The 24,836-nt window shown below is 40.2% G+C and overlaps 4 protein-coding genes across 6 annotated transcripts; 1 reads left to right on the top strand and 3 right to left on the bottom strand.

The window, feature by feature from the left end:
* Positions 1-1,101: 1,101 nt before the first annotated feature.
* Positions 1,102-3,314, bottom strand: LOC115732967 (cytochrome P450 71A9-like). 2 transcript variants are annotated; one of them, XM_048280330.1, is made up of 3 exons: positions 2,489-3,314; positions 2,163-2,392; positions 1,102-2,038 (listed from the first exon to the last, which is right to left on the bottom strand). In XM_048280330.1, exons 1-3 carry the CDS (start codon positions 3,051-3,053, stop codon positions 1,427-1,429), a joined length of 1,407 nt encoding a protein of 468 aa, XP_048136287.1. In that variant the 5' UTR covers positions 3,054-3,314; the 3' UTR covers positions 1,102-1,426. The 2 variants fall into 2 exon arrangements, with proteins under 2 accessions (XP_048136287.1, XP_048136286.1); XM_048280329.1 differs by having other exon boundaries at positions 2,163-3,313.
* Positions 3,315-5,117: 1,803 nt separating this feature from the next.
* On the bottom strand, positions 5,118-7,075 carry LOC115732970 (cytochrome P450 71A9-like). The gene is made up of 2 exons (XM_030663651.2): positions 6,077-7,075; positions 5,118-5,957 (listed from the first exon to the last, which is right to left on the bottom strand). Exons 1-2 carry the CDS (start codon positions 6,965-6,967, stop codon positions 5,346-5,348), a joined length of 1,503 nt encoding a protein of 500 aa, XP_030519511.2. The 5' UTR covers positions 6,968-7,075; the 3' UTR covers positions 5,118-5,345.
* A 7,412-nt stretch (positions 7,076-14,487) lies between these two features.
* Positions 14,488-19,332, top strand: LOC115741413 (rhodanese-like domain-containing protein 11, chloroplastic). 2 transcript variants are annotated; one of them, XM_030675287.2, is made up of 10 exons: positions 14,488-14,769; positions 14,999-15,094; positions 15,649-15,756; positions 16,158-16,254; positions 16,513-16,552; positions 16,632-16,706; positions 17,265-17,352; positions 17,434-17,501; positions 18,695-18,767; positions 18,899-19,332. In XM_030675287.2, the coding sequence occupies exons 1-10, from the start codon at positions 14,602-14,604 to the stop codon at positions 18,980-18,982; spliced, it is 897 nt and encodes a 298-aa protein (XP_030531147.2). In that variant the 5' UTR covers positions 14,488-14,601; the 3' UTR covers positions 18,983-19,332. The 2 variants fall into 2 exon arrangements, with proteins under 2 accessions (XP_030531147.2, XP_048136288.1); XM_048280331.1 differs by lacking the exon at positions 15,649-15,756.
* Positions 19,333-19,846: 514 nt separating this feature from the next.
* LOC115741410 (cytochrome P450 71AP13-like) lies at positions 19,847-21,882 on the bottom strand. The gene is made up of 2 exons (XM_030675279.2): positions 20,740-21,882; positions 19,847-20,622 (listed from the first exon to the last, which is right to left on the bottom strand). Exons 1-2 carry the CDS (start codon positions 21,631-21,633, stop codon positions 20,005-20,007), a joined length of 1,512 nt encoding a protein of 503 aa, XP_030531139.2. The 5' UTR covers positions 21,634-21,882; the 3' UTR covers positions 19,847-20,004.
* Between the last annotated feature and the right edge of the window lie 2,954 nt (positions 21,883-24,836).

Here is a 24,836-nt window from a genome sequence, read left to right as displayed (position 1 = left end):
AAAAAAAATTCTGAATGCGTATGTAATTGAACCCCCTTGAGTGAACAACGACGTCCTTTTATAGGTGAAGTAGTCCAGAATCTCAAGGAAAAAGAGTATATTTTCTTTCTTATTGTGAATATGGAAAGATCTCATCAATATCTCTCTTTATTCCTTCACGTGATTTTCCTTGAGCCTTACACAATTCTTTTTTTTTTCCCAGTCTGATGCAGAAGAAGATTGGGCTTGAAGAATCAAATCTTACCCAATTTGCTTGAATTCTTCCTCTTTGAATTTTTTTATGAAATCTCACATGAACGATTGGCTTTCTCCGTGCAGATTCTGCCTAATTGCGACGTGAATACTCCACATGTGAAATGCATGGAATTTTCAGACATGAGCCTAAACGAACTTACTAAAAACTCACGTGTACCAATCCAAATATTTCAATTGAGCTTCAAATATTCCACCGTCGCCTTTGGTCCACAATAACACAAATGCAATATATGTTAAACTAAATTAAATATGCTAGGCATGAAAACTTATTTTTTTTGTGAGAGCTAAAACTACCCTTTTTTTAATGCATGATAATTGATTTAAAGAAAAATCAAAATTTAGGTGTCAACAATCGATATGATATGTCCAAGAGTAGCTGATACTAGGAAAATTTGGAAGCATATCTTTTTTCAAAGATGGTAAGCAAAGAAGTAAACATTCGCGCTTTGCAATGAGCATTATTTTGGGTTAGTTTAATCATCAACGGTGCTGTGCTGCAGAAGATCATAGTCTCTTTGAAGTAAAGACCAAATAATTGGTAGTGAAAATAGTTCTTTATTGTCCCTTCCCAGGCTTGAGTAGACAAGTTGCCCGGCATAGCTGCCTTTGACTGTTTGAAAGGTGTTTTGGAGCATCTGGAAATTCATTGTGGTTCTTTAATGTTCTTGTGGACCTAGATGGATTAATTCCCTAGGATTGCTTCAAAAGATGAAAATCTTCATCAAATGATGTCTTTTACTTGTTTGTACAATAAAACTATAGTACAGACATGGGTTATGAAGCTATACAAACACAATCTTTCTAGTTTTGATTCATAACAGAAACTGGAGCTCATAATTACCACAGGACAGAAAACTGGTGCTGCAACCTTTTATTGCCTCTTCGCCTTGGTGGGAGTCCATGAAGCCGAAATGATACAATGTGAAGTTCACTAAGAAAAATGAATATATCAGCCAGAAAAATAAAGCATTTCGTTACTAGGATCTTTGTTTTTCAAAAGTTTTTGAATAATCCAGGTCACAACATCAAGGAACGGCAACTGCTTCAAAGTCAAACCGGAAAACTTGTAGTAGGCATACGACACACTAAACATGCCAAGACAGAAAGTCTGCGTTTTTACGGAGTGAATCAAGTGAACTTTCTTATTGGTAGGTAGTATCGGAACATAATATCAACCGTTCACAGGGGTTGCTATTAGGCAAAGAGGAGTTCTCTTGTTAGTCGTGAGGCCATAAGCTTCTTCCATGTCAATATCTTCGACCCTCATTCCTTCAGGCAGTTTCCAATCGAACTGATGCAGGAGATTTGCCAATGCAAGCTCAACTATTACGACACCAAAATGTATGCCGGGGCATCCCCGCCTGCCAGAACCAAATGGCAGAAGCTCATAGTTCTGTCCCTTGAAATCGATGGAGCAGTTCAGGAACCTCTCAGGCCTAAACTCTTCCGGGTTTTCCCAACAATTCGGGTCTGTGGATATCGCTGTCACATTGACGAATACAGTCGTTCCTCTAGGAATTTCGTATCCCCTTATCTTGCAATCCTCGATTGTCGCTCTTGGAACTAGAAGAGGGAGCGGTGGATGGAGTCTTAACGCCTCTTTGATGACTGATCTTAGGTACGCGAGTCCTAGAAGGTCACTCTCTTCAACATGTAACTTTCCTTTTGCTGCTTCTCGAACCTCTTCTTGTGCTTTTCTCATCACAGACGGATGGCGGGCGAGTTCTGTCATTGTCCAGACTATAGTGGCAGAAGAGGTATCTGTACCTGCATTGAACATGTCCTGAAACAAAATCCTAGGCAATTAGTCCCAAGCTTGCTCTTTTTTGATCTAGTCTGTAACAGAATGATAAGGGAGTGAACAGAAGGAGACATACGCTGGACAAATAAAGCAAAGAGGAACATACAGTTAATACGCCTTTTATTTGTTCACCAGTGAGGGCAATCACTTGATTTGGATCCCTTTGTAACCGAAGCAACACGTCAACAAGATATTCATGATTGGGTTTAGGCCTTTTAGGGTCTCGGTGCTCCCCGATCACTTCATCGTACAACTTGTCTAATTCCCTGAAGTTCTTTTCAACCTTCGCCTTGAAGCCATTGAGACTGTTAAACCAGGCTATCTGCGGAAACAGATCCGCAACACAAAATCCACCTAAAATGCTCTGTATTTCGCGGACCGTCTCGTGAAATTTGCTTTTTACACTGCCACCTTCAGCCTGCCATTTCTTACCAAAAGTCACTCGGCACACAACATTGTTAGCCAATAAAAGTGCCAATTCACCAATATTGACGGGACCTGGAGAAGAAGTGATTGCGTCAAGCATGAGCTTAACCTCTTCCTTCCTCACAGATTCAAACAACTGGACTCTCTTACTGCCCAGGAGTTCTAGGATCACTATTTTCCTGAGCTCTCTCCAGGAATTGCCATAGGCGCCAAAACTTACATCAGAACAATTATATGATAACTTCTTGACCGCGTAAAAGACAGGTCTGCCAGAGAAAGCACGGTCGTGGGCCTTGAATACTTCTCTCGCAACATCTTTGGACGAGATGACTAAAGTGGGAATAGAGCCAAGCTGGAGAAACATGATCTGGCCATACTGTTTCGAGAGGCGCGTGAGTGATCGGTGAGGCAAGGAGCCGAGTTGGTGCAAATTTCCAATTATCGGCAACTTCCTGGGACCGGGAGGGAGATTCCTAGATGCTTGTGTCTTCTTCTTTGGGTCAATCAAAAAGACTAGTAACAGAGGTATTGTAAGAGCGCATACGAGGGCCACAACAAGCTGAACACTCATGGCGTGATATCCTTGGAAACAACGTAGGAAGGGGTTTCATCAGAGGTCTTGTGATTGACAAGTCTAAAGGAGATGGAAGTGGGAAATTTATGGGAGAGACTAGGTAGATTCGGATTTGTCCACCATTCCAATCTTTATACTAATGACGAAGACCTTTTGTCATTCGGATGCGTCCACCATTCCAAGCTGAACACTCATGACACGACACTTGCTTCTCGAATAGAATTTGAAACTGAGTGGAAGAGGAGATCATGGGCATGTGCTCATCGTGGGGAAGGATCGGGTTTATGGGAAAGTAGGTGAGCGGCCTTTACGTTCTGTACGGTCTCCAAGTGCTTAACTTAAAGAATTGGATGTACGATTGATGATGGGCCAGTGGTACTGGTGGGATATAACTATCAGACCCGCCTCCGACGACCTCTTGCTTCATTATCTTCAGCTTCTGGGAACGGAAAGGACAGATGGTCCCTTATCATTTTAACTGATGGTCCCGTATCATTTTAACTTCCTAAGGTTGCGAATGTATTGGTTACTAAACAAGAAGGGGATCAGCTCGCACTGATATGAAAATGTGGGACACTGTTCTATCAAGATGATTAAATCACCACGGACGCAAATTCTCCAAAAAGTGTCCATTAAGCCACCGATTGAACATGTACCTGCATTGAACATGTCCCTTATCATTGTACCTTCGCTCCCTCGCCCGCGGTCGGCGAGGCCGCGACTGCCCTTGCAGCCCCGGCGGCCAAGGGCGAGGGTTTCATGGCCGGTGAGGGTCGCCGATGACCCTCGCCAGCCAAGGGGAAAAATGCAAAGAAAAAATCCAAAAGAAATAAAAAAAAGATTCAAAATAAATAAAAAATATTAAAAAAAAATCCATGTGTGACTTGAAAAAAAAAAAAATACCACATAGGATGATTTGCTAGAAATGATTTCACTCCGATGTGGCACTTAAGTAACCGAAAAAAAAGTTATGACAGTTAAATGAATGCCACACGAAAGTTGTGACACTCTAAGTGAACTTATCCCCTTGAAGAAGCACCCCAGATGAACTTATCCTCTTTGCTTTGAATAGTGATGAGCTCATCATGATGATGGTATTGGATGGGTGCTTTATCATCGACTCGTTCTACTAAAGTTGTTACACTCTAGGTGAACTTATCTCCTTGAAGAGGCACTCCAAGTGAACTTATCCCCTTTGCTTTGAATAGTGATGAGCTCACCATGATGATGGTATTTGATGGGTGCTTTACCATTGAGTTGTTCTACAAGTACTACCGTGAATTGGCAGGCCACACCGATTCGAGGCATGACCCCTTAATGACGGAACGTGGGTGTTGCTTTTCCTCATGAGGATCTCGCCAAACTCGAGAACAAGATTTCTTGCTTTGTTTTTAAACGTCTATTCGGTCTGACGCAGGTTCTTGGAAATTTCCAAGCATATCTTTTGCACGCTAAATACTAACAAAGTCAAATATTTCTTCAATCTTTGTCCATATGATATGTCCAAGAGTAGCTGATACTAGCCAAATTTGGAAGCATCTCTTTCTTCAAAGGTGGCAAGTAAAGACTCGCACTTTGAAATGAGCTTTATTTTGGGTTAGTTTAATCAACGACGGTGCTGAGCTGCGGAAGATCTATTGGTTCAAACAAATATATAACTGAACCAGGTCACCGCTACCAATCTTTGCTGACCTCTATGAAGTAAAGACCAAGTAATTGGTCTTTACTTCTAATAGTTCTTCATTGTCCCTTCCCTGGCTTGAGTAGAGAAGTTGCTTAGCACAGCTGCGTTTGACTATTTAAAAGGAGCATCTGGAAATTCATTGTGGTTCTTTAATGTTTTTGTGGATCTAGATCGATTAATTCCCTAGGATTGCTTCAGAACATGAAAATCTTCATCAGATGATGTCTTTACTTGTCTGTACAATAAATGTTTGGTAAAGACATGGGTTATCAAGCTATACAAACCCTGGTGCTGCAACTTTTAATTGCCTCTTTGCCTTGGAAGAAGTCCATGAAACCGAAATGATACAATATGAAGTTCACTAAGAAAAATGAAAATATCACCCAAAAAAATAAAGCATCAATTTGTTGCTAAGATCTTTGTTTTTCCAAAAGTTTTTTGAATTAGTCATGTTACAGGATCTAGGAACAGCAACTGCAACATAGTCAAACTGGAAAACTTGCAGTAGGCATACAACACACTAAACAAGCCAAGACAGCAAAAAGTCTGTGTTTTTACGGAGTGAATCAAGCGAACTTTCTTATTGCTAGTACCGAAACATAATATCAACCGTTCACGGGGGTTGCTATCAGGCAAAGAGGAGTTCTCTTGTGAGTAGAGAGGCCATAATCTTCATCCATGTCAATATCTTTGACACTCATTCCTTCAGGCAGTTTCCAATTGAACCGATGCAGGAGATTTGCCAATGCAAGCTCAACTATTACGACACCAAAATGTATTCCGGGGCATCCCCGCCTACCAGAACCAAATGGCAGAAGCTCATAGTTCTGTCCCTTAAAATCAATGGAGCTATTCAAGAACCTCTCTGGCCTAAACTCTTCAGGATTTTCCCAACATTTCGGGTCTGTGGATATCGCTGTCACATTGATGAAGACAGTCGTTCCTCTAGGAATTTCGTATCCCCTTATCTTGCAATCCTCGATTGTTACTCTTGGAACTAGAAGAGGGAGCGGTGGATGGAGTCTTAATGCCTCTTTGATGACTGATCTGAGGTAGGTGAGTCCTAGAAGGTCACTCTCTTCAACCTGTGACTTTCCTTTTGCTGCTTCTCGAACCTCTTCTTGCGCTGTTCTCATCACAGATGGATTGCGGGTGAGTTCTGTCATTGTCCAGACTATAGTGGCAGAAGAGGTATCTGTACCTGCATTGAACATGTCCTGAAACAAAATCCTAGGCAATTAGTCCCAAACTTTTTCTATGATCTAGTCTGTAACAGAGTGATAAGGATGTGAACAGAAGGAGACGTGCTGGACAAATAAGGCAAAGAGGAACATACAGTTAATACGCCTTTTATTTGTTCCCCTGTGAGGGCAATCGCTTGATTTGGATCCCTTTGTAACCGAAGCAACACGTCAACAAGATCTTCATGATCGGGTTTAGGCCTTTTAGGGTCTCGGTGCTCCCCGATCACTTCATCGTACAACTTGTCTAGCTCCCTGAAGTTCTTTTCAACCTTCGCCTTGAAGCCATTGAGCCTGTTAAACCAAGCTATCTGGGGAAACAGATCCGCAACACAAAAGCCTCCTGCAATGCTCTGTACTTCGCAGACCGTCTTGTGAAATTTGCACTTTACACCACCACCTTCAGCCTGCCATTTCTTACCAAAAGTCACTCGGCACACGACGTTGTTAGCCAATAAAAGTGCCAATTCAGCAATATTGACGGGTCCTGGAGAAGAAGTGATCGCGTCAAGCATGAGCTTAACCTCTTCCTTCCTCACAGATTCAAACAACTGGACTCTCTTACTGCTCAAGAGTTCTACGATCACTATTTTCCTGAGCTCTCTCCATGAATCGCCATAGGCGCCAAAACTTACATCAGAACAATTATATGATAACTTCTTGACCGCGTAAAAGACAGGTCTGCCAGAGAAAGCACGGTCGTGGGCCTTGAATACTTCTCTCGCGACATCTTCAGATGAGATGACTAAAGTGGGAATAGAGCCGAGCTGGAGAAACATGATCTGGCCATACTGCTTCGAGAGGCGCGTGAGTGATCGATGAGGCAAGGAGCCGAGTTGGTGCAAATTTCCAATTATCGGCAACTTCCTAGGACCGGGAGGGAGATTCCTAGATGCTTGTGTCTTCTTCTTTGGGTCAATCAAAAAGACTAGTAACAGAGGTATCGTAAGAGCGCATATGAGGGCCACAACAAGCTGAACACTCATGGCGTGATTTCCTTGGAAACAACGTAGGAAGGGGTTTCATCAGAGGTCTTGTGATTAACAAGTTTAAAGGAGATGGAAGTGAGAAATTTATGGGAGAGACTAGGTAGATTCGGATCTGTCCACCATTCTAATCAATATAATAAAGACATAAGACTTTCGGTTAGTTCCACATGGCCAAAGTCCGATACATTCGATCGAACCCATTTTTACTCAAAAGTTTAAGTACGCACGTATCAGGATATATTAAACTAGCTTGCCTACAACATATGAGATGGTGACATGGGGATTTGGAGATGGTGCCCCGATTAACAGGGAAGCATGTTGACTTGATAGTATTGGCCGCCATTAAAGGTAGACACACAAGAAGATTTAGTGTAATATTGGGCCCTTTCTTCGGGCCATGGCAATCACGGGCAGATAAGTACGAAACACACTGTTTAATTGATTTTGGGATGTGGTTCATACTTCCCATTGACAGGAAGATATGAGGCCGCCTAAGTGGGGGTTACAGGAGGCAAATGTGTGAGTTGCTAATTATAGTAAAACCCTCTGCTAAATGTAACTCTAATTTAAGGGTGAATCGAGATAATCTTATGTCTCGATTTTTTCTTTCTCACATTTACTATCGGTTTCTTTTTATTTGTGAGCCCGATCGTAACAATCGAAACCAATTTTCTCAAGTGAAATTCTAAAATGCGCTTTATTATTTTTTATTTGTTGAATTCCTGGTTTATATATATATATATATATGTGTGTGTGTGTGTGTGTGTGTGTGTGTGTGTGTGTGTATTTGTCATAGTCGATAGAGGAATGCCAATATATGATAGATTCTAATGAAACCGAGGCCTAAAGAACATGCTATCGGGCGAGGATCTTGATCGGGATTGACGAAGTTCACCATCAAGGCTTAAAGGACAAATCACCCGCCAAGGATAAAGGACTTTGGAAAAAGAGAAGCTCAGCACCAGTTCTTATTGAAACAATCACCACCCAATAATAAAGGACTTCTTGCCTCATCACCAAAGAGTGAGCCACTTTCTGTGGATGAAGAAATTGGGATAGGAAAAGCTCATCTCTAAGGCTTAAAGGAAACACCACTAGTGAAGGATAAAGAGCTTCTTGACTCACTACCAAGGAAGTATCCACCTTCCAAGGATAAGAAACCAGGAAAAGATAATCACTCATGCAGAGAAAATCCCATTTATTGAAATACTCAAATCGTTTTCCTTCAATTACAATGAGATTACATCTCAATTCATATGCTAAACAAAAGAAAAGGCTCTTTGAATTCCAAAATCGAACATACTCTTAAGGAATCCACCAAATTATGACTCTTGAAAGCAACACCACAATAAAGACTCATAAAAATTACGAATTAAAAGACTCAATAACTAAATGCATTTAACTAGATGTATTGAAACTTAATAAGACCATCTAAATTCGTCCACTAGTCTTGGAAGCTGAATAGTCACAGGTCACCAAACAACTATTAAAATTGACCATAATATCCTTCGGTCATTAGGTTGTGTTGACATCTAAATTTTGACTAATCTTTGCATAAAAATTAGAACTAATTTTAGTTCTAAACAAAAATTATCTCACATATTTATTTGTTAGCATACATTGCATTGGCATATAATTAAACGGGCAGAATATTTGAGCTTAATTTAACGGGCATCCGGACTTGACATGGGGTGAAAAATGTAACAAGAATATTTGGACTTAAAAGAAATATTTTCTGGGCAAGGGTAAACGTAGAACCTCTTGCCTATTGCAAATACCAAGAGAAAGGGCTATGGAGAAGGGAAGATGAAGAAGGGAAGGTGATGAAGGGAAGGTGATGAAGAGAAGATGAAGAAGGGAAGATAATGAAGGGAAGGTGATGAAGAGAAGATGATGAAGGGAAGATGAAGAAGGGAAGAAATGGATGGGAAGATGATGAAGAGGAGATATAGAAGGGAAGATGATGAAGAGGAGATATAGAAGAGAGGATAGAGAAAGGAAGAGGCTGAAAAGAAGATGATGAAGAGAAGATGGAAGGGAAGATGATGAAAAGAGGATGGAGAAATTTGGCTATAAAAGAGGGAGAGTTCTTGAGAATTGAGGAGGAGAATTTTGGTGATAGAGAATTTAGAGATCTCTTGAGATGGGTTTTAGAGAAAAAATTTGAAGAGAGTTTGAGAGTATAAGAGTTTTGAAGCCCGGTGTTACCATCGCCAATTTTTGCACCAACCAACACAAGTCACAAGTTTATCCCCATCATTCAAGATCGCCATAACAAAATAAAGCTAAGTGATTTCCTAATTTTCTCTAAGTTCGGATACAAATTAGTCCAGATTTTCTACACCGATTTCTACACGTTTTATGTTAAATAACAGCTGCATATCAACGATGAGACATCAATGGTACAAGAATAGAAGGAAAGCAAAAATGGAGAAAAGATCAACGTCTAGATTGCATCCGTCCCGATGATTAATTTGCCAAAGCAATTTCCTCCACTAAAGCTAAGTCCTCTTACTTTCTCTAGCTTGGTTCAAATTAATCGCACTCAGTTTAGTCTTTTCTTAATTTGTAGAGCCTCATGGAATTATAGTAAGATGAGAAAGAAGCATAAAGGAGAGATAGGACCACGAGACTTCTTGATCTAACAAGTCATCGAACCGGTTCAATGGTCAAAACAAGCCCAGAGAAAAAGTTTGGTGCGATAGTTCAAATTGGGGAGTAATCTTAAACCTATTTCATCTCAATTTCATGTAATTTCTTTATTTTGAAAATAAAAAAAAACTAAAAAAAATTCATAAGAAGAAAAACCCAAAAAAAAAAAAAAAAAACCACACCTTTGAACTTCAAGCAGAATCTATCAAAATTGCCAAATCAGACATTTCTTCGTGAAAATGGTACCGAAAGGGCGTTAGAGTAATCTAGCGTAACCAAGTCCCCGATTCTTAATCTCGGGGCCGCGGAAATAAAATAGTTCTTCCGCTATTTTATTTAGGTTTCTAATCAACCTACCAAAAATGATTAGTGGCGGCTCCAAAAATGAAAAATCTTTTGCAAGATAATCACATGAACCATAAGTTGCGATTTGGTAGAGCTTGGGAGAGCTCGAACTAGGTTAATTAATCTAATTAATTAATCCGGTAATCCATTAACCTAAAATTGGAAACTCGTTTTTTTTAGGTCGCGACAGGTTGTCAATAGGAAGTCTCGAAATCGGCAACAAGTCTTGGCAAATCGACAAGTATATCGCATAACCGACAACCTCACCCTTGAATCCACATAATTGAATTGCAGCAAAAGTTGGTTTTTGCTGGCATAAATAGGGAATGGATTGGTTTAATCGACAAAACATGAGTTGAATTTGAGAGCTGATTGATAGAGCCTAATGCTCTTCTATTAGCAGGCGAGGTCCAAGACGCCCGCTCGCCCAATTTTGGGGTAGACCTTGCGGAAAAACACCTGAAAAGAAAAGAAAAAAAAAAGAAAAGAAAAGAAAAGAAAAAGGAAATAAATAAAAAATTTTAATAAAAATTCAAAAAATAATATAATATAATAAAAATATTTCACGTCGGTCTTGACTATGCCACATAAGACGGTCGGCTCCACGTCAGCAATTTCCAATCAAAATTGGCTGAAGGAGCTCAATTGACAAAACGTGAAAAGGTTTAGGAGTCAATTGAAAAAAATAAAAAGTTTAAAATTGAATTGGCAAAAATGTAATCGGTTTTTGACGTTTTGGATGATTTTCACACGTGAAGAATTAGTATAATAATGGGCCGTTTCTTCAAGCCATGGCGGTTGCGGGCAGATAAGTACCAAATGCATTGTTCAATTGGAACCACAAGTGAAGTTCTAAAACAGACTTTCGTTCTTTATCGCATTCATGATCGATATGCCTATGTATCTGTTGTAATATATTGACTAGGAAACCGACCTTGTCTTTATAATTGAATCGAGAGCGAGAGAAATTAACGGAGAAATAAAACGAGAAACAATAAAGATTCGTGTGGTTGTGTTTGTATCTACGTCCATGGAAAGAGCAAGTTGCAAATATTTCACTAGTCGTTCGGAGAATTACACGAGTACAATCTCTTATACGCTCAAGTATTTTTTGATCCTAAAAGTTACTCTTGATACCCAAATGTTTTAAGTACAAATCGAGATAAGTACATCGTGAGTGCCATAACTTGTGTATGACGTTTACTTGAGCACCATCAGTTTTTTTTCCTTCACTTGAATGCCATTTCGGAGCAAAATCATTTACTTGAATGCTACGTCGGTTTTTCCGGCGTTCACGTCGGCTTTTTCAGCATGCCACGTTAGCTTCTCCGGCGTTCACATAAGCGATGACACTTAAGTGGTCGATTTTTGAAAGTTATGGCACTCAAATGGATGAAAAAAAAAGTTATGGCACTCAAGTGAATGTCGTACGCAAGTTATGACACTTGCACTGTACTTATTCCGTACAAATCTCACCAATACGCCCAAGAGGGAGGGACCGCTCAAAAAACACAATGGTTTTGCTCCTCCTTTTACTGGTTTTGGCTTTTCTCTTCGGGCGTTCTCTTGTGAGAGTTGCTTCTCCTTTGATAATGCCAAAAACAAGGTGTCTCCATCAATGCTTGTGGGCAATAGAAGTCTTCATTGCCCCTACTCAAATACTCACCACCATCTCATTTGTCTTCGACGGCAAACAACAAATCTCTCACATGATTTGCAGCTGAAGAACAAATCTCTCCCCTGCGGCCAAACTTAAATGAATCCCATGCGCAGGTCGTGAGTGCCATCGATAGAATTAATGTTGGAAGAAAAACAAAATCCAAGACCTTGCAGAAGTCCAGCTTGGACTTTATTTATTCACACACTTTTAACCGTGTTCGTTCGACGGGCTCAAATTCGACGCTTGATTTAACAATATCTCCATCTTGACTTGACGTTTGTAGTGAAGTCACAATGTCCATATCCATGCTGGCTCTACTAATGCCAATTAAGCTCTAGCAAAGTTCGGGCTTCGCCAAAGGAACGGGCTCCGTCAACATGTGTGTCGGGTTATTTGTTGTCGCAATTTTCTTCACAACAAACTTTCCCTTTGCTATGGTATCTCAGACGAAATGGTACCTGATGTCAATAAGTTTCATTTTCTCGTGATAAATCAGATGATAAGTGAGATAAATCTCACCTTGGTTCAGTGAAAGCTCCAATCCAAGGTCCGAGAGCAAACCCCTTAGCATATCGCCTCCTTTGTGAAGACAGGGTAACATCATTTTGTAAGGACGCTTTCCAAAACTCATTGCACTCCCTACAAGCCTCAACATATACTCCACTAAAGATTTGCGGTCATCATGTCATCGACATAAACTGAATCCATATAACCTATGGTCTCATTGTCACTACCCTCCTTTCAATACACTATACTAACACTTGTTTTGCTATATATATATATATATGTGCGCGCGCGCGCGTGTGTAAGGATCCATTTTATAACTTGCCAAAAAATATTACCTGGGCACTTCATGTAACACTAACAACTCTCACAGCTTGTAAAATGCGGGGTCTAGTGCATACCATGGCGTAAATTATGCTACTTGTTACACTAGAATAAGGAACATGGGAGATATGCTCCTCCTCCTCCTCCTCCTCAGTTTGCAATGAAAAGCTATTAGAATGCTTGAATTGTTTGGTTAAAGGTGCACTTGCAGATTTTGCTGACTATAGGCTAACATATATCGCGATCTTCTCAATTTATTTCTTTTGAGATAGACAACAAAGAGAAATCTTGACGTGATCTTCAACGAGACTCCTATGCGTGAAAAAAGAATCTCAATACTCAATTAGTAGAACAAACAGATCATGGTGTTAGTAGTAAGAAATAGCTTCAAGTAGAGCTTCTGGAGACTTCCAAAGTAACAGAGGTTGAGACCGTAGAAACAGCCATAGTTTCTGAAAATCATGGTTCTTAGTTATTTATCTTGGTGAATCATCTGAAGATATCACCAATGTGGGAATTGAGCCAAGTTGGAGGAACATGGTCAGTCCATATTGTTTCGAGTAGAGCATGAGCCAGCGGTGGGGCAAGGAGCCGAGCTGCTGGGGGGAGCTTGTGCTGTCTTGCCGGAAAGAAGAGAGATGAGTAGATAATCATATAGGAACAGGTTCTTGACAAGAGCACTCAGTCATTGTAAGGTGAAATGGAGATACAGAAGCTTTGGAATTGAACCACTAGAAAATCTCGAAAGACCCAGGGCACAAACTTGTCTCCCTCCAAAATGGGGGGAAAGCAAGAACAAGGTGCCAGAGGGAACTTCACGTTTGTGATAATAGAGCGCTTGTTCTCGTTCATGCTTAGAGTCCGTCCGTGCTAGGGATGGGTGGTTGCAAGGTCAATTCATGTTTCACCTGAAACCTAGAACATACCCTATCAAAATCAATTCACCAATTTTTGGAACCGAAAACCTACTCTACTTATCTTGAAATTTGTAAACTACCCCGTCAATCGATTCTACGGTCAAACCAAGAACCAGCCAATTTTTTTTTTTTTGGTTAATTTCTTTCTTTCTTTTTTTTTTTTGTTTTTGTTTTATTTTTAGTTAAGCAAAATGAAAGTGAATGCACCAATAAAAATCCTCATTTGTGAATAGCAACATTCCATATAAAATAAACATGTAAAATAAATTAACATTAAAAAGTTCAAACACGTAACATTGAAATGTTCCTTGTTCTCGATTTCCACACAATATCGGTTCCACTTTCTTGAGAATCGAGAACTAGACCTATAACCATGGGAACCTAAAACTGAATCGGTTTCTATGGCTTGTTCGGTTCGGTTCCGGTTCTACTCTAAACCAATGTTCACCCCTAGTCCGATTCTCGTGCTGGTTCCACTTTCTTGAAAATCGGGAACCAAACCTATGATCGTGGGAACCTAAAATTGGACCGATTTCTATGGGTGGTTCGGTTCAATTTCAATTCTACTCTAGACTCATGCTTACCCCTAGTCCATACCATGTTGACTCGTGCAATCTCAACCATCAAATATGTGGGCTTCACATATGACTTGTCATGTACGTGCTTATTGCTTAGTGCACTCACTTCACCATGCAACAAATGTAATTTGCCTAAACGAAATCCGTTATTTTTGACCAATCATTGTACTCACCCCCACCAGGCAAAATCCGTCATATCGGATTTCTCATTACCCTCACCCAACTTTCATTCTAGATAGATCAATTCAATCAGATATGTGAATGCAACACTGTATCTCACGAGAAATGCCGACTTCTTGGAGATTTTACGTGAAGTGATTGTCCATATCTAACATTTTCCAATTTCTAATGGTTGAGCGGTGGAAGATGGATTGAGCATGTTGAAAGTGGCCCAAATAATTGGCGGGCTTCCAGAAATGAGCCGAATTCGGGCCGACGACAGCGCAAGAACAAACCCGACAGAACGTGCTAGCGACCCCACGCAGCATTGTCCGTGAATGATGCGGATAAGAAAATGTCACCGTTTGCTTCTCTCAAACAAGTAGGAAGAAAGTCGAAGAAAGCTATCTTCGTAAGCTGAAAAACGAAAGAGAGCATCCCAACGTCAAATTACATAATATACTTCGCATCGTTGTCGAAGGTGTGTCCGCCATGGAAGCTCTGGGGCTTCCCTCTCTCCGCCCTCTTACGATTTCGCAGTCCACCACTTCCCGCAGAGTGCAAACTGCGAAGAGCTCGTGGACGAAGACGCATTCTCCTCAGGGTTTTATGGAGCTTCCTTCTCTCGGATTGAGTTCAACTTTCGAAATTCGCCTTAAAGTTCAGTAATTTGCTTATCCTTCTCGTTTGCGCGAAAATGGGATCGATTTGCTTTTCTTAGTTCTTGTCATTTTTTTTGGTGGGTCAAAGTGTTGAGCTTTTCAGATAGCATTGTCTTGTTCTTGCTTTCGTTACTTTAATATGGATGCATAACTTGAGTTTGGGCCTATCTTCTCGCTTGTTTCGACTCTCTTATTTCCTTCTTCTCGTTCTGTGTGTGCGCTCTCAGAAGCGGAGTGTTATCAGAATGATAGCTGACATGGATGACTATGACTTAAAGCAAATGAAGGATATGGCTGCTGCCCGAAAGAGATGGGACTCTCTGGTACTTCACACATTTATCCACTGGAAAATTGCTAGATGCTGCAATTTCGGTCTTTGGAGTTCATAGCGTGTTTCGTATTCTGAAAGTCAAATAGCTTGCTTTCAGTCCGGTCCAGTTACATCTGGAGATAAATTCACGGGGAGGATGAGAATCAAACTGGCTGTTTTCAAAATCTAGTTGCTTTCAGGGATCTCATGTTGTAATTGTTTTACTTGATGCCATATGAATGCTGTTTCCTGTTTCATTTTCTAAACATGGAATGTGATAATCTCAAGCCCCTAGGTTTTGAATGAAAAACTGATTTTTGGGCTATTCATGTCTGTGTAAGCATTATGAATTAGACTTTCCTTAACATGTGTTTTTGGTTCAAAAATCAAACCCTTTGATCATAATCAGGACTTTAGGGCCAAATCAGCATTCTTATTATATCACATTTGTCTTATGCTGACTGAGAAACCGTATATCACACGGTACGCAGCCGTCACTTCCTCAGCTAATATAGGTAACTTTCAGAATATGTGCCTCAGGCTCTGCTTTTTCTGGAATCTTTATAGATTAGGGAACAAAAGGTTAAATGTCTGACTCCAAGGGAAGCTGGATATGCAATACAACTCTCAGATAAGACCCTATTAGATGTTCGCCCTTCCGTGGAACGCAACAAGGCAAGTGCTCATTTGTTCGATTTTTTTGCTTCCAATTTCTCTGTCGAGGCCTTAAATGAACTCCGCCTTAGGAGAATTTTATGCAAGCTCGTAAATTGGCATTATTCCTTAGTCAGATCTTGCTAAATGTCAAAATCGCATTATGTTGTTTGGCCAAATAAAATGCTTCCACCTTGGCATCTAGTGGATTGTGCCACATTATATTGTATTTTACTGTTTTTGACGATTATCTCCTGCTGAGGGATTTGGCATGTCGTGTGCCACCTGACTTGGGGGGTATTGTTTACTGTGAACGGAGGTTTTTTTTTTTTTTTTTTTTTTTATGTTTTTATTTTGTATGTGGTGGTTGTCTTCTTAATTGTTCCTCCTCACCTTGTTTTTTTGTTTCTCTGCTGCTTAAGGCTTGGGTCAAAGGATCAACTTGGATTCCAATATTTGATGACAATAGTGGATTTGATCCTGGGACTCTTTCTAGGAAGATGACAAGCTTTGTGATGGGTACTGTCTTTTGCTTTACTTAAGCCATGCTTTTCAGTTACGATCTAGCACTTGGATGTTCGCAGAAATCCTATTTGGGATATTAGAATGTGCTAAAATTAGTCTTCTTTCGACCATATGATCTGCTAAAATGACAGATACTGGTGTTGCTGGACTGTGATGCTTTAGGCATGATTGGTGTTTACAGGTTGTGATTTCGTGTAACTTAGTACAGAAGGGCCATTGGCAGTTATGACCAATTTCTCCATGTATTTGTAGGTGGTTGGTGGAGTGGTGCACCTACACTGTCCTATAACAAGTCTGTTCTGAAAATACATGCTGTCATTCTTTTTCCCTTATTACATTCGACAGTATATAGATTATTTACTCTTCAACAGGCAGTTCTTACCAAGTATTGAGGAAAAATTTCCAAAAGATTCTGATCTTATTGTTGCATGCCAGAAAGGTTTGAGGTAAGAATTTTTGCTAAGAATTGTCCAATCTTATGCTGACCAATTGGGTGGCTTTGGTTTCTATTATTTTGCTCACATGCCTTTGTCGGGGAAACCAATTTTACGTGATTTCATTCTTCACTATTCATGATAAAAGCCGCTTCGCTTTAGAATGATCTACCGTCCATCATGTGCTTCTAACTTTTCTCATGAGAAGCTGACCTTTTGAGTGACATGGCAAAGTGGGAACCATTTTGCTTTCTGGCAGAGCAGCGAAAACCCTGGACAATTAAATAAGAAGCTTCCCAGTTGAAACCCCGTCCAGTTGCTTTAGCATCATATGCATGGTCATAGCAAGCATCTAAGTGCACCATGGTTTCCCATTGCTGGAATTGTAACAATGAAGGGGGAGTAGAAAATAATGTGCTTGCATTGTTAATGCAAGTGTAAGGATATTCGGGCTAGGATCTTTGCTTGCACGCATTTGTTCGCGATTGTAGGCTTGGTTTTATGTCTATTGACAATTGATCGCACTATGGTTTATCATCGTTTCTTTTCCTTTTCTCTTGTTTTTCCCAGATCATTAGCTGCTTGCGAGCTTCTCTATAATGCTGGTTATAGAAGTCTTTTCTGGGTTCAAGGTGGCCTAGAGGCTTCTGAAGAAGAGGTAAACATCTTCTATGATTCATCGTCCACGCTTTAAGTTGATGAGCTCGTTATGATGGCGGGTGCGACCATTTTTGAGCAGGATCTCCCCAGAGAGGGCCCCCAGCCTCTTAAATTTGCTGGAATTGGCGGTGTTTCGGAATTTCTGGGGTAAATATCTCATCATTTGAGCCCACTTTTTCTTCAGATGTGCGTAGCTGTTTTGTAGTTTCTACCTTATTTTCTAATTCTCTTGACCATGATACAACCGGAGTATGAAAATATATGCATTCGGAAACTCACTTTGTGCATTCCGTTATGCTTTCTAGAACTTACAATATGCCATGCTGTGATAGAGATTGGTCGAGGACATTCTGCCTGAGTTTGAAATTGCAGATACAGAGAATTATACATCATGTGGCTGGATGGTGGAAAACATCATGGGGTTGTGCATTCATGCAGGTCGAGTTGACCTGATCTGTATGAGCACAAATCAGTTGACTGGGTGGTGGTTGTGACCGCCTGTTCAGTTTTAGGTGATAAATTTAAGACCAAATGACAATCCAAACTTGTTGAAAGGTTTTCAATCTTATACCAACATCTCTGAGAAAGAATGTTCCGTTAGATTCCTTCCCTTATTCCATGTTTTTTGTGTGTGATCCCCCCCTCTCCTTCGTGTGTTTGTTTTTACCTTTTAAATTGGAAAATGTTTATGCAAATTATATCAACACTTTTTAATTTACTATAACTTTCTCAATTATTTCTGTACATATAAATTAAATATTATGTTTTTCCTAAAAGAAATATTGGCCTTAATGGGAATCTTGCAAATTCATAATGCTCAAAAGGGAAAAGAGGTAATTGAACTATAGTTTTGTTTTAGGGAACCTAATCTTGGGATGATTTGTTATGAGTTCGAAGGTGAGGAATTATTTTGATAACCTAAAAAGGCAGGATAAAATTAAGAAATGGAGGAGATGTGAGGATTTTTATATAGCTTGCTTAAATATAACCTATATGGCGATACTGCTTGGTAGTGACCATGTGGTGTGTGCACATTGTGCCCAGGACCAATACGGTCCCAACTCCCATTTTCAAAGCATCCTTAACTTCTTCCACACTTGTAACTTGGCAAATAGATTTCGTCGGATGGGTTTTCATGGATTTTGAATATATTTGATTATCAAGATGTTTTTTAATACGACAAGCTTCAAGATAAATTAAATTAACTTTTTTCTTTTTCTTGTAAAATTATTCTTGGCAAGTATAATTATCATTAGGTAAACTGCAAAAGAATTTGGCAGCAGACTTTTGTTTTACTATACTGTACATTCTTATATTTTTCTGCTTTTCCCTGTTCTCAGTTGGACTGACCAACAAAGAGCAACAGCTGCCAAAGAGGGTTGGACCTATCAATTAGTATTTTCCGCTCGTCTGGTGATTCTTCTATTTGATAGATTTGTGAAAAATCTCCTCACGGTCTATTATGAGTCTCACATTGGCTTGATAGATTAATTTCTGGTTGTTGGCCAAAAGGACTAAATTCTGGTTTCTACATTCTGGTATAGGTTGGGCTCTTTCTCGTTGCCGACGCCTTATTCCTCGGTGGACAACAACTAGGTCGTTATATTCAGGAGCTAAGAACCCACTGATGATAATTGCCAAGTTACTGTTGAAGTACCTTAAGACCTCAGTTTTGCACCATGAGATAAAAACTTTTGAGTTTTACCAGCATAATGGTGGAATTAGTTCATGCAATGATAGTAAAGCCATTTCTTTTTCTTTTGTAACCCTTTGCGTCTATGCAAGGTACGGTAGCTTGTAGCTGTCAATTTAGGCTTTGTGAGTGGCTATGAGACTAGCTGGAGTGTAAACTATCTGAGAACTTTTGTTGAGAGAAGCAGTATCTCAACAAAGAAATTTTGTTGTGCTCTTGCTGAGTCGGACATTGTTCCCATAATTTGAATGTAGTAGGTGTGGGACATTTGTGCCTGCGATGACTCATGCGGCAATGCCTCTATGTTTTGTTTTCTCATATATTTTACTGCTTTATCTACCCTTTTCTTTCTCCATTGCCACGGTTTTTCACATAACAGTATCTCAAATAGCTAAGAGAGCTTTTATTTGGCATATAATCGCATAAGCAGTCTTTTACTTGGGACAACATTTGTTCTAAGTGAGGCATATGCTCATAGAACCCATTCTTTACAACCCACTTGACAGGCTAGACCTGCTATATGGGTTTGATGTCTAGCCTGCTCATTGGTTTACGTGTTCTGGAGAAAGGGTCAAGAATAAGTTTTGTAATACTCTGCATTTTGATGCCAAAGCATGCCTGGTTGCACTTTGATGCCGTAACATAAATCTTCAGACTGGATATCATAATAGAGCCCGGTTATAGCTTCATATTTGAATGTGGGTGTATGTATGTGCATATGGAGGCATATGTGTGAGTATGTATGTGCTGATTTCAGAAGCTAGCTTGTCCTTGACTTAAAATTCTCGAGATTATATAATTGCAGACCAAGTACATGCCTTATTCTTAACTATATAGATCACAGATAGCATCCAGCTGTTTCTCTCTTCTCAGGCTTCTATAACAAGCAAAAAGTAATTGATTACAAAGTCAGAGAGAAGATTTTAAGCCAGCTTGTTTGCTCATTTCTGCTGTCGTCTAGGAGAAGCGGGGTTTGGCTACAACCATGAGGTTGGCAATTCTGTGCATTGTGATGCCAAAAACTTCAGTCATGTCCAAATCCTTAGGCTGGGTCCCATGAGGAAGCTCCCAATCGAAACTGTGAAGAAGTTGAGCTAAAGCAAGCTCGACACTGGCAGTTCCAAATGCAATAGCCGGGCAGCTCCTTCTACCTGCACCGAAGGGTATCAGCTCAAAATCCTGCCCTTTGAAGTCGATGTTGCTATTTTCATTAAGGAATCTCTCTGGTAGAAATGATTCTGGGTCGACCCAGGATTGTGGGTCCCGCCCAATTGACCAAGCATTGACGAAGAAACGGGTTTTTGCTGGGATGGAGTACCCATCAATAGTTATGTCCTCCATGGATTCTCTGGGGACTAACACTGGAGCAGGAGGGTGCAACCGGAATATCTCCTTAATGACAGCCTTCAAGTATTGCAGTTGAGGTAGGTCAGTTTCTTGCACGTATTTTCTCTCTCCAACGACGCTTCGTACTTCGGCTTGTGCTCTTTCCATGGCTTTTCGATTGATGACGAGCTCTGTCATTCCCCAATCAAGGGTTATGAATGTTGTATCAGTTCCTGCTGCAAACATATCCTGCAAAACCCATGTGCTACATATGAGAGGATTCTTCGTGCTGAGGGATCTGCTTGGCTGTACAAGTCTATTGATATGATAAAATACCGAAACCAAAGGGAAGAATGATTCACAAACCAGGATGATGGCTTTAACATTGTCTCTGGTGAGAGGCATTTCACCATAACCGTCCTTCTGTATATCAAGTAGAACATCCACAAGATACTTGTGCAACTTCGTAGCTTTATTTTCTTTTTGATGCTCTCTCAGCATCTCGTCGAACAGATTATCAAAGCGCTGAAAAGTGTGCTGAAGTCTGGACTTCACCCCGGTAAGGCTGTGGATGAATTCCATGGAAGGAAAGAAATCTCCTATGCTGAATCCTCCGAGCAACTCCTGGTACTCCTCCAGCATCTTTTGAAACCCAAGCCTGTCGTAGTCCCCTCCTCCCGAAAAATCTCTCCCAAAAGCTACCCTACATAGAACATCATTTGCATATAACCCGAGCAGTTTAGTTAGGTTTGTGGTGCCTGGATTAGACTCTGTAATCCGGTCAACTAAACGAACAACTTCTTCTTCCCTGACATGACTGTATGACTGAACCTGTTTTGCACTAAGCAGTTCAAGTATGCAAATTTTTCTTATATGCCTCCAATAAGCACCGTAGGCGGAGAAGACCATGTCAGTGCAGCCATAGAACAAGTGTTTGGCGGAGAAGATCTGAGGACGGCTCGAAAGTGCAAGGTCGTGGGTTTTCATTACCTCCTTCGCCATTCTAGCTGAGGAAACAACTACAGTTGGGATTTCACCGAGCTGTAAGAAGAGGATCGGGCCGTATGTTCTCGCAAGGTGGTGGAGGGATATGTGTGGCAATTTCCCTAGCTGATGGAGATTGCCGAGGATCGGTAACTTGGGAGGGCTTGGTGGGAGGTTGTACTTTCTTTTCCTAAGCTTGTTCTTCAATAGAAATGCAATCACAGCCGCTATCACCAAGGTTGAGAGAAACAGATGCTGAAGGAGAGCCATTGCCATTTCACCAGAAATTTGCACTGTAAGTGATGTTGGAACTGTCGTTGTGTTTGATCTGCATACATTCTGTCTTCTTATACATGAGACTTGTAGAAACCTTCTGAGTCTGCTGAGAATTATTTCGTTTTATTCAAATATAAGTCAAGTTAGCAGATGTCACCCTTTTTGTACTTATGTGATGCATTTGTCCTGGTTCAAGACATCAACCCTAGTTGCAACTTGACGTGTGTTCATTCATCTTACCCTCTTAGCATTGCCTCGGGATAATTATCTTGGGAAGGGTTATGATAGAATACTACCAGTATAGGGATGAAAATAGCGAGAAATACAAATGCTGTTGCGACCCAAGCTGCCAAACTGCCTAGCAATCACTCCTTTTGTGGTCCCAGAATCGTTGGCCTGTTGCATCGAAAACTGGTTTGTGGTCCTCTTTTTCTAGATCAATACGTAACCCCACGGTCAGGACAATTGTCGGAAGCCCCATGCCTTTGAAAAATCTCATGGTTCATGGAACTGTCATGGCTTAGTAAGTTCCGTTTTGATAGAGATCTGCCAAATAATTAGGTCCCTTAAAAGACTTTTCTTGATGCGTCGTGTGATGGAAACCAAACAGATAACCTATTTCTGCAAGATTATTCTTATGTTGCTTCTCTGGAGTGGTATGAACTCAATCTTGTGATACAGTCCCCTTTTTACATGGTATTCTGCAGTACTTTGAAAGGAAGTTTGTGAAGCTCTTTAGTTTTTCTGGAGAATTTGGCAGCAGCTACTGATGAAAGTAGGTTGAATTTCCACTTAACCCATTTATGCAAAATGCGAAAAGGGTGCCTGGAGACCTGTTGATTTTTGGATCTCTGATACCAATGCTGGAATGCGGAGGCACGATTTTGATACCACGGTTAGTTTGTGGTTTGATGTGCAAGTGTGTGTGTGTGTGTGGGATACATTTGGCAGAGGAATGACAAGGGGACAAGGTATCTAAGTTCAAGGTTTCATGGGACAAGGATAGTTTGTTTAGTTTGACAAAATAGTTGTACAAGTGATGGAGGAGTGGTGGAGGAGCATTACAAGAGATGTATTCTATTCTCAGCTCCCCACTCCCCTCCACTATCAATTCAATCTAATATCTATTTATGGAGCGCATCACCCCCCTTAGAGGATTTTTACCGCAATTCCTAACTATAACAAACTAAGCTAGAACCACAAACCTTACCTACCTCCCAAGGCTAGATTTTTTGCAGGATACAACTAGAGCTCTCTAGTGTTCAACCGAAAAATTATCCAAAAAGTCTTAAATTTATTGCATTTTTGCTAATTCAGTCTTAAACTTTTTAAGTTTGCCAATTGAGTTTTAAACCTTTTCACTTTTTGCCAATTAAATTCATGTAGCCACTTTTGGTTGGAAATTAATGACGTGGACAGTGGGGCCTGATGTTGACAACTTTTGATATTATTTAATATTTTTTCAAAATTTTATTATTTTATTATTTTATTTTTCCTTTGTTTTTATTTTCTTGGTTTTTTTTCCTTGGCGATTGGCGAGGGCTGCGATGCCTTGCCTGGATCTAGGCCAAGTTGCCTAGCTAGCGGTCGATCGCGATGATCTAGGTGACGCCAACCTTGTCTGCGGGTGCGATGGCCTCGCCTGCGGTCGGCGAAGTGTCGAGTGAGGCAATCATGGCCCTTGCCAGTGGCCAACAAGAGCGTCATGGCCTCACCCCCACTGAGAAAAAAAAAACCAAGAAAAGAAAAAAAAAAGGAAAAAAATTCTATAAAATATTAAATATTATTAAAAATTATTCACGTCGATGTCGGCTGTGTTACATAAAACGTTGGCGTTCGCATCAATAATTTTCGGTCATGATTGACCTAATTGATTCAATGAACAAAAAGTAAAAAGATTTAGGATTGAATTGGGAAATTGCAATGTGTTAAGAATTTTTTGGATAATTTTTCCAATATTCAACAGATATTTCTGCATGCTGCACTATTCTAGAAATTGGCTCCCAAATTCCAACAAAACTTAACGTTCCACACCATAGGTCTCCCTTTTGACATTAGCTAGAAAAAAACAAGAGAACTTTAAGACAGTAGCTGAGGGACTTGTTTTCCTCTGCAACTAGCATTCAAAGTGTACCAGTACCTTCCTCAGATACCACCCGTTCATATCTTTTGGACACGTCGAGGATTTTTCTTCTGTCTCCTTCTCACTCACTAGAATCCTGTGGTGCCTCCGTCTCTATCAAAGATTCTCTCTCTTGCTATTGACGTTGTTCGTGGGAGGATTATAAAAAAATCCTAAACTTATTGTAATTATACCAATTTAGTTATAAGTCTTTTGAATTTATTTCAGTTCAGTCCATCCGGCCAACTTTCGAAGGCCTCCGCTGACGTGGCAATTTCTAATAATATTTATTTTTTATTTTTCTTTTCTTGTTTTCTTTCATTTTACTTTTTTTTTTATCCTTCTTCTCCCAACCAATTGCCGATGGGCGAGGCTGGCCTCGCCATCGCTAGGTGAGGGCAGATGTCGCCCTCATCGGCCCTTGTCTCGGCAATCTACTAGAAGAAGAAGGAGAAGAGAATAAAAGAAAATAAAACAAATAAGAAGGAAATAATTTTTTGAAAAAAAATATATTGAAAATTGCCACATCATGGTCGGCCGGAGTCCACGTTAGTATCGATGGGCTAAAGTTGGTCAGATGGATAAAATTGGCACAAATGTAAAAAGTTTAAGGCTAAATTAGCAAAATAAAAAAGTTTTAAGACTTAATTGACATAATTGCAATAGATTTAGGATTTTTTTTTGTAATTTTCTCATTGCTCATGTGTGCCCTTGTGTTGATTTTTGCAACATGCATGACTCAATGTCCACCCCGACTGATTTTTGTTGTTGTTGTTTGTTGGGGTCCATGGGGTATACAGTGGTCCACCCATGTAGACAACCACACCCCACGCCAATTGTTGATAATGCATCTTTGAAACGGTGTCTTTACGTGTTTTTATATTGTTTCTCTCTATCAGTTCCAACAACAGAGAATAGAGAAGACAAAAAAACACAACGCTTTCTCGTTTGTGTTATGAATGCGAAATCGGTAGACGACGGATTCTCTCGCTGCATTGTGGATATTTAATCTGTGAAAACCCAAGGAATGTCCGTTTTGTGATATGCTTCTCCGATCAGTGATTCGAAGATGATTCTAGGG

Source organism: Rhodamnia argentea, chromosome 6, assembly GCF_020921035.1.
Source record: "Rhodamnia argentea isolate NSW1041297 chromosome 6, ASM2092103v1, whole genome shotgun sequence".
NCBI lineage: Eukaryota > Viridiplantae > Streptophyta > Magnoliopsida > Myrtales > Myrtaceae > Rhodamnia > Rhodamnia argentea.
The sequence above is the reverse complement of the archived record's forward strand: the minus strand, read 5'-3'. Positions and strand labels throughout refer to the sequence as shown.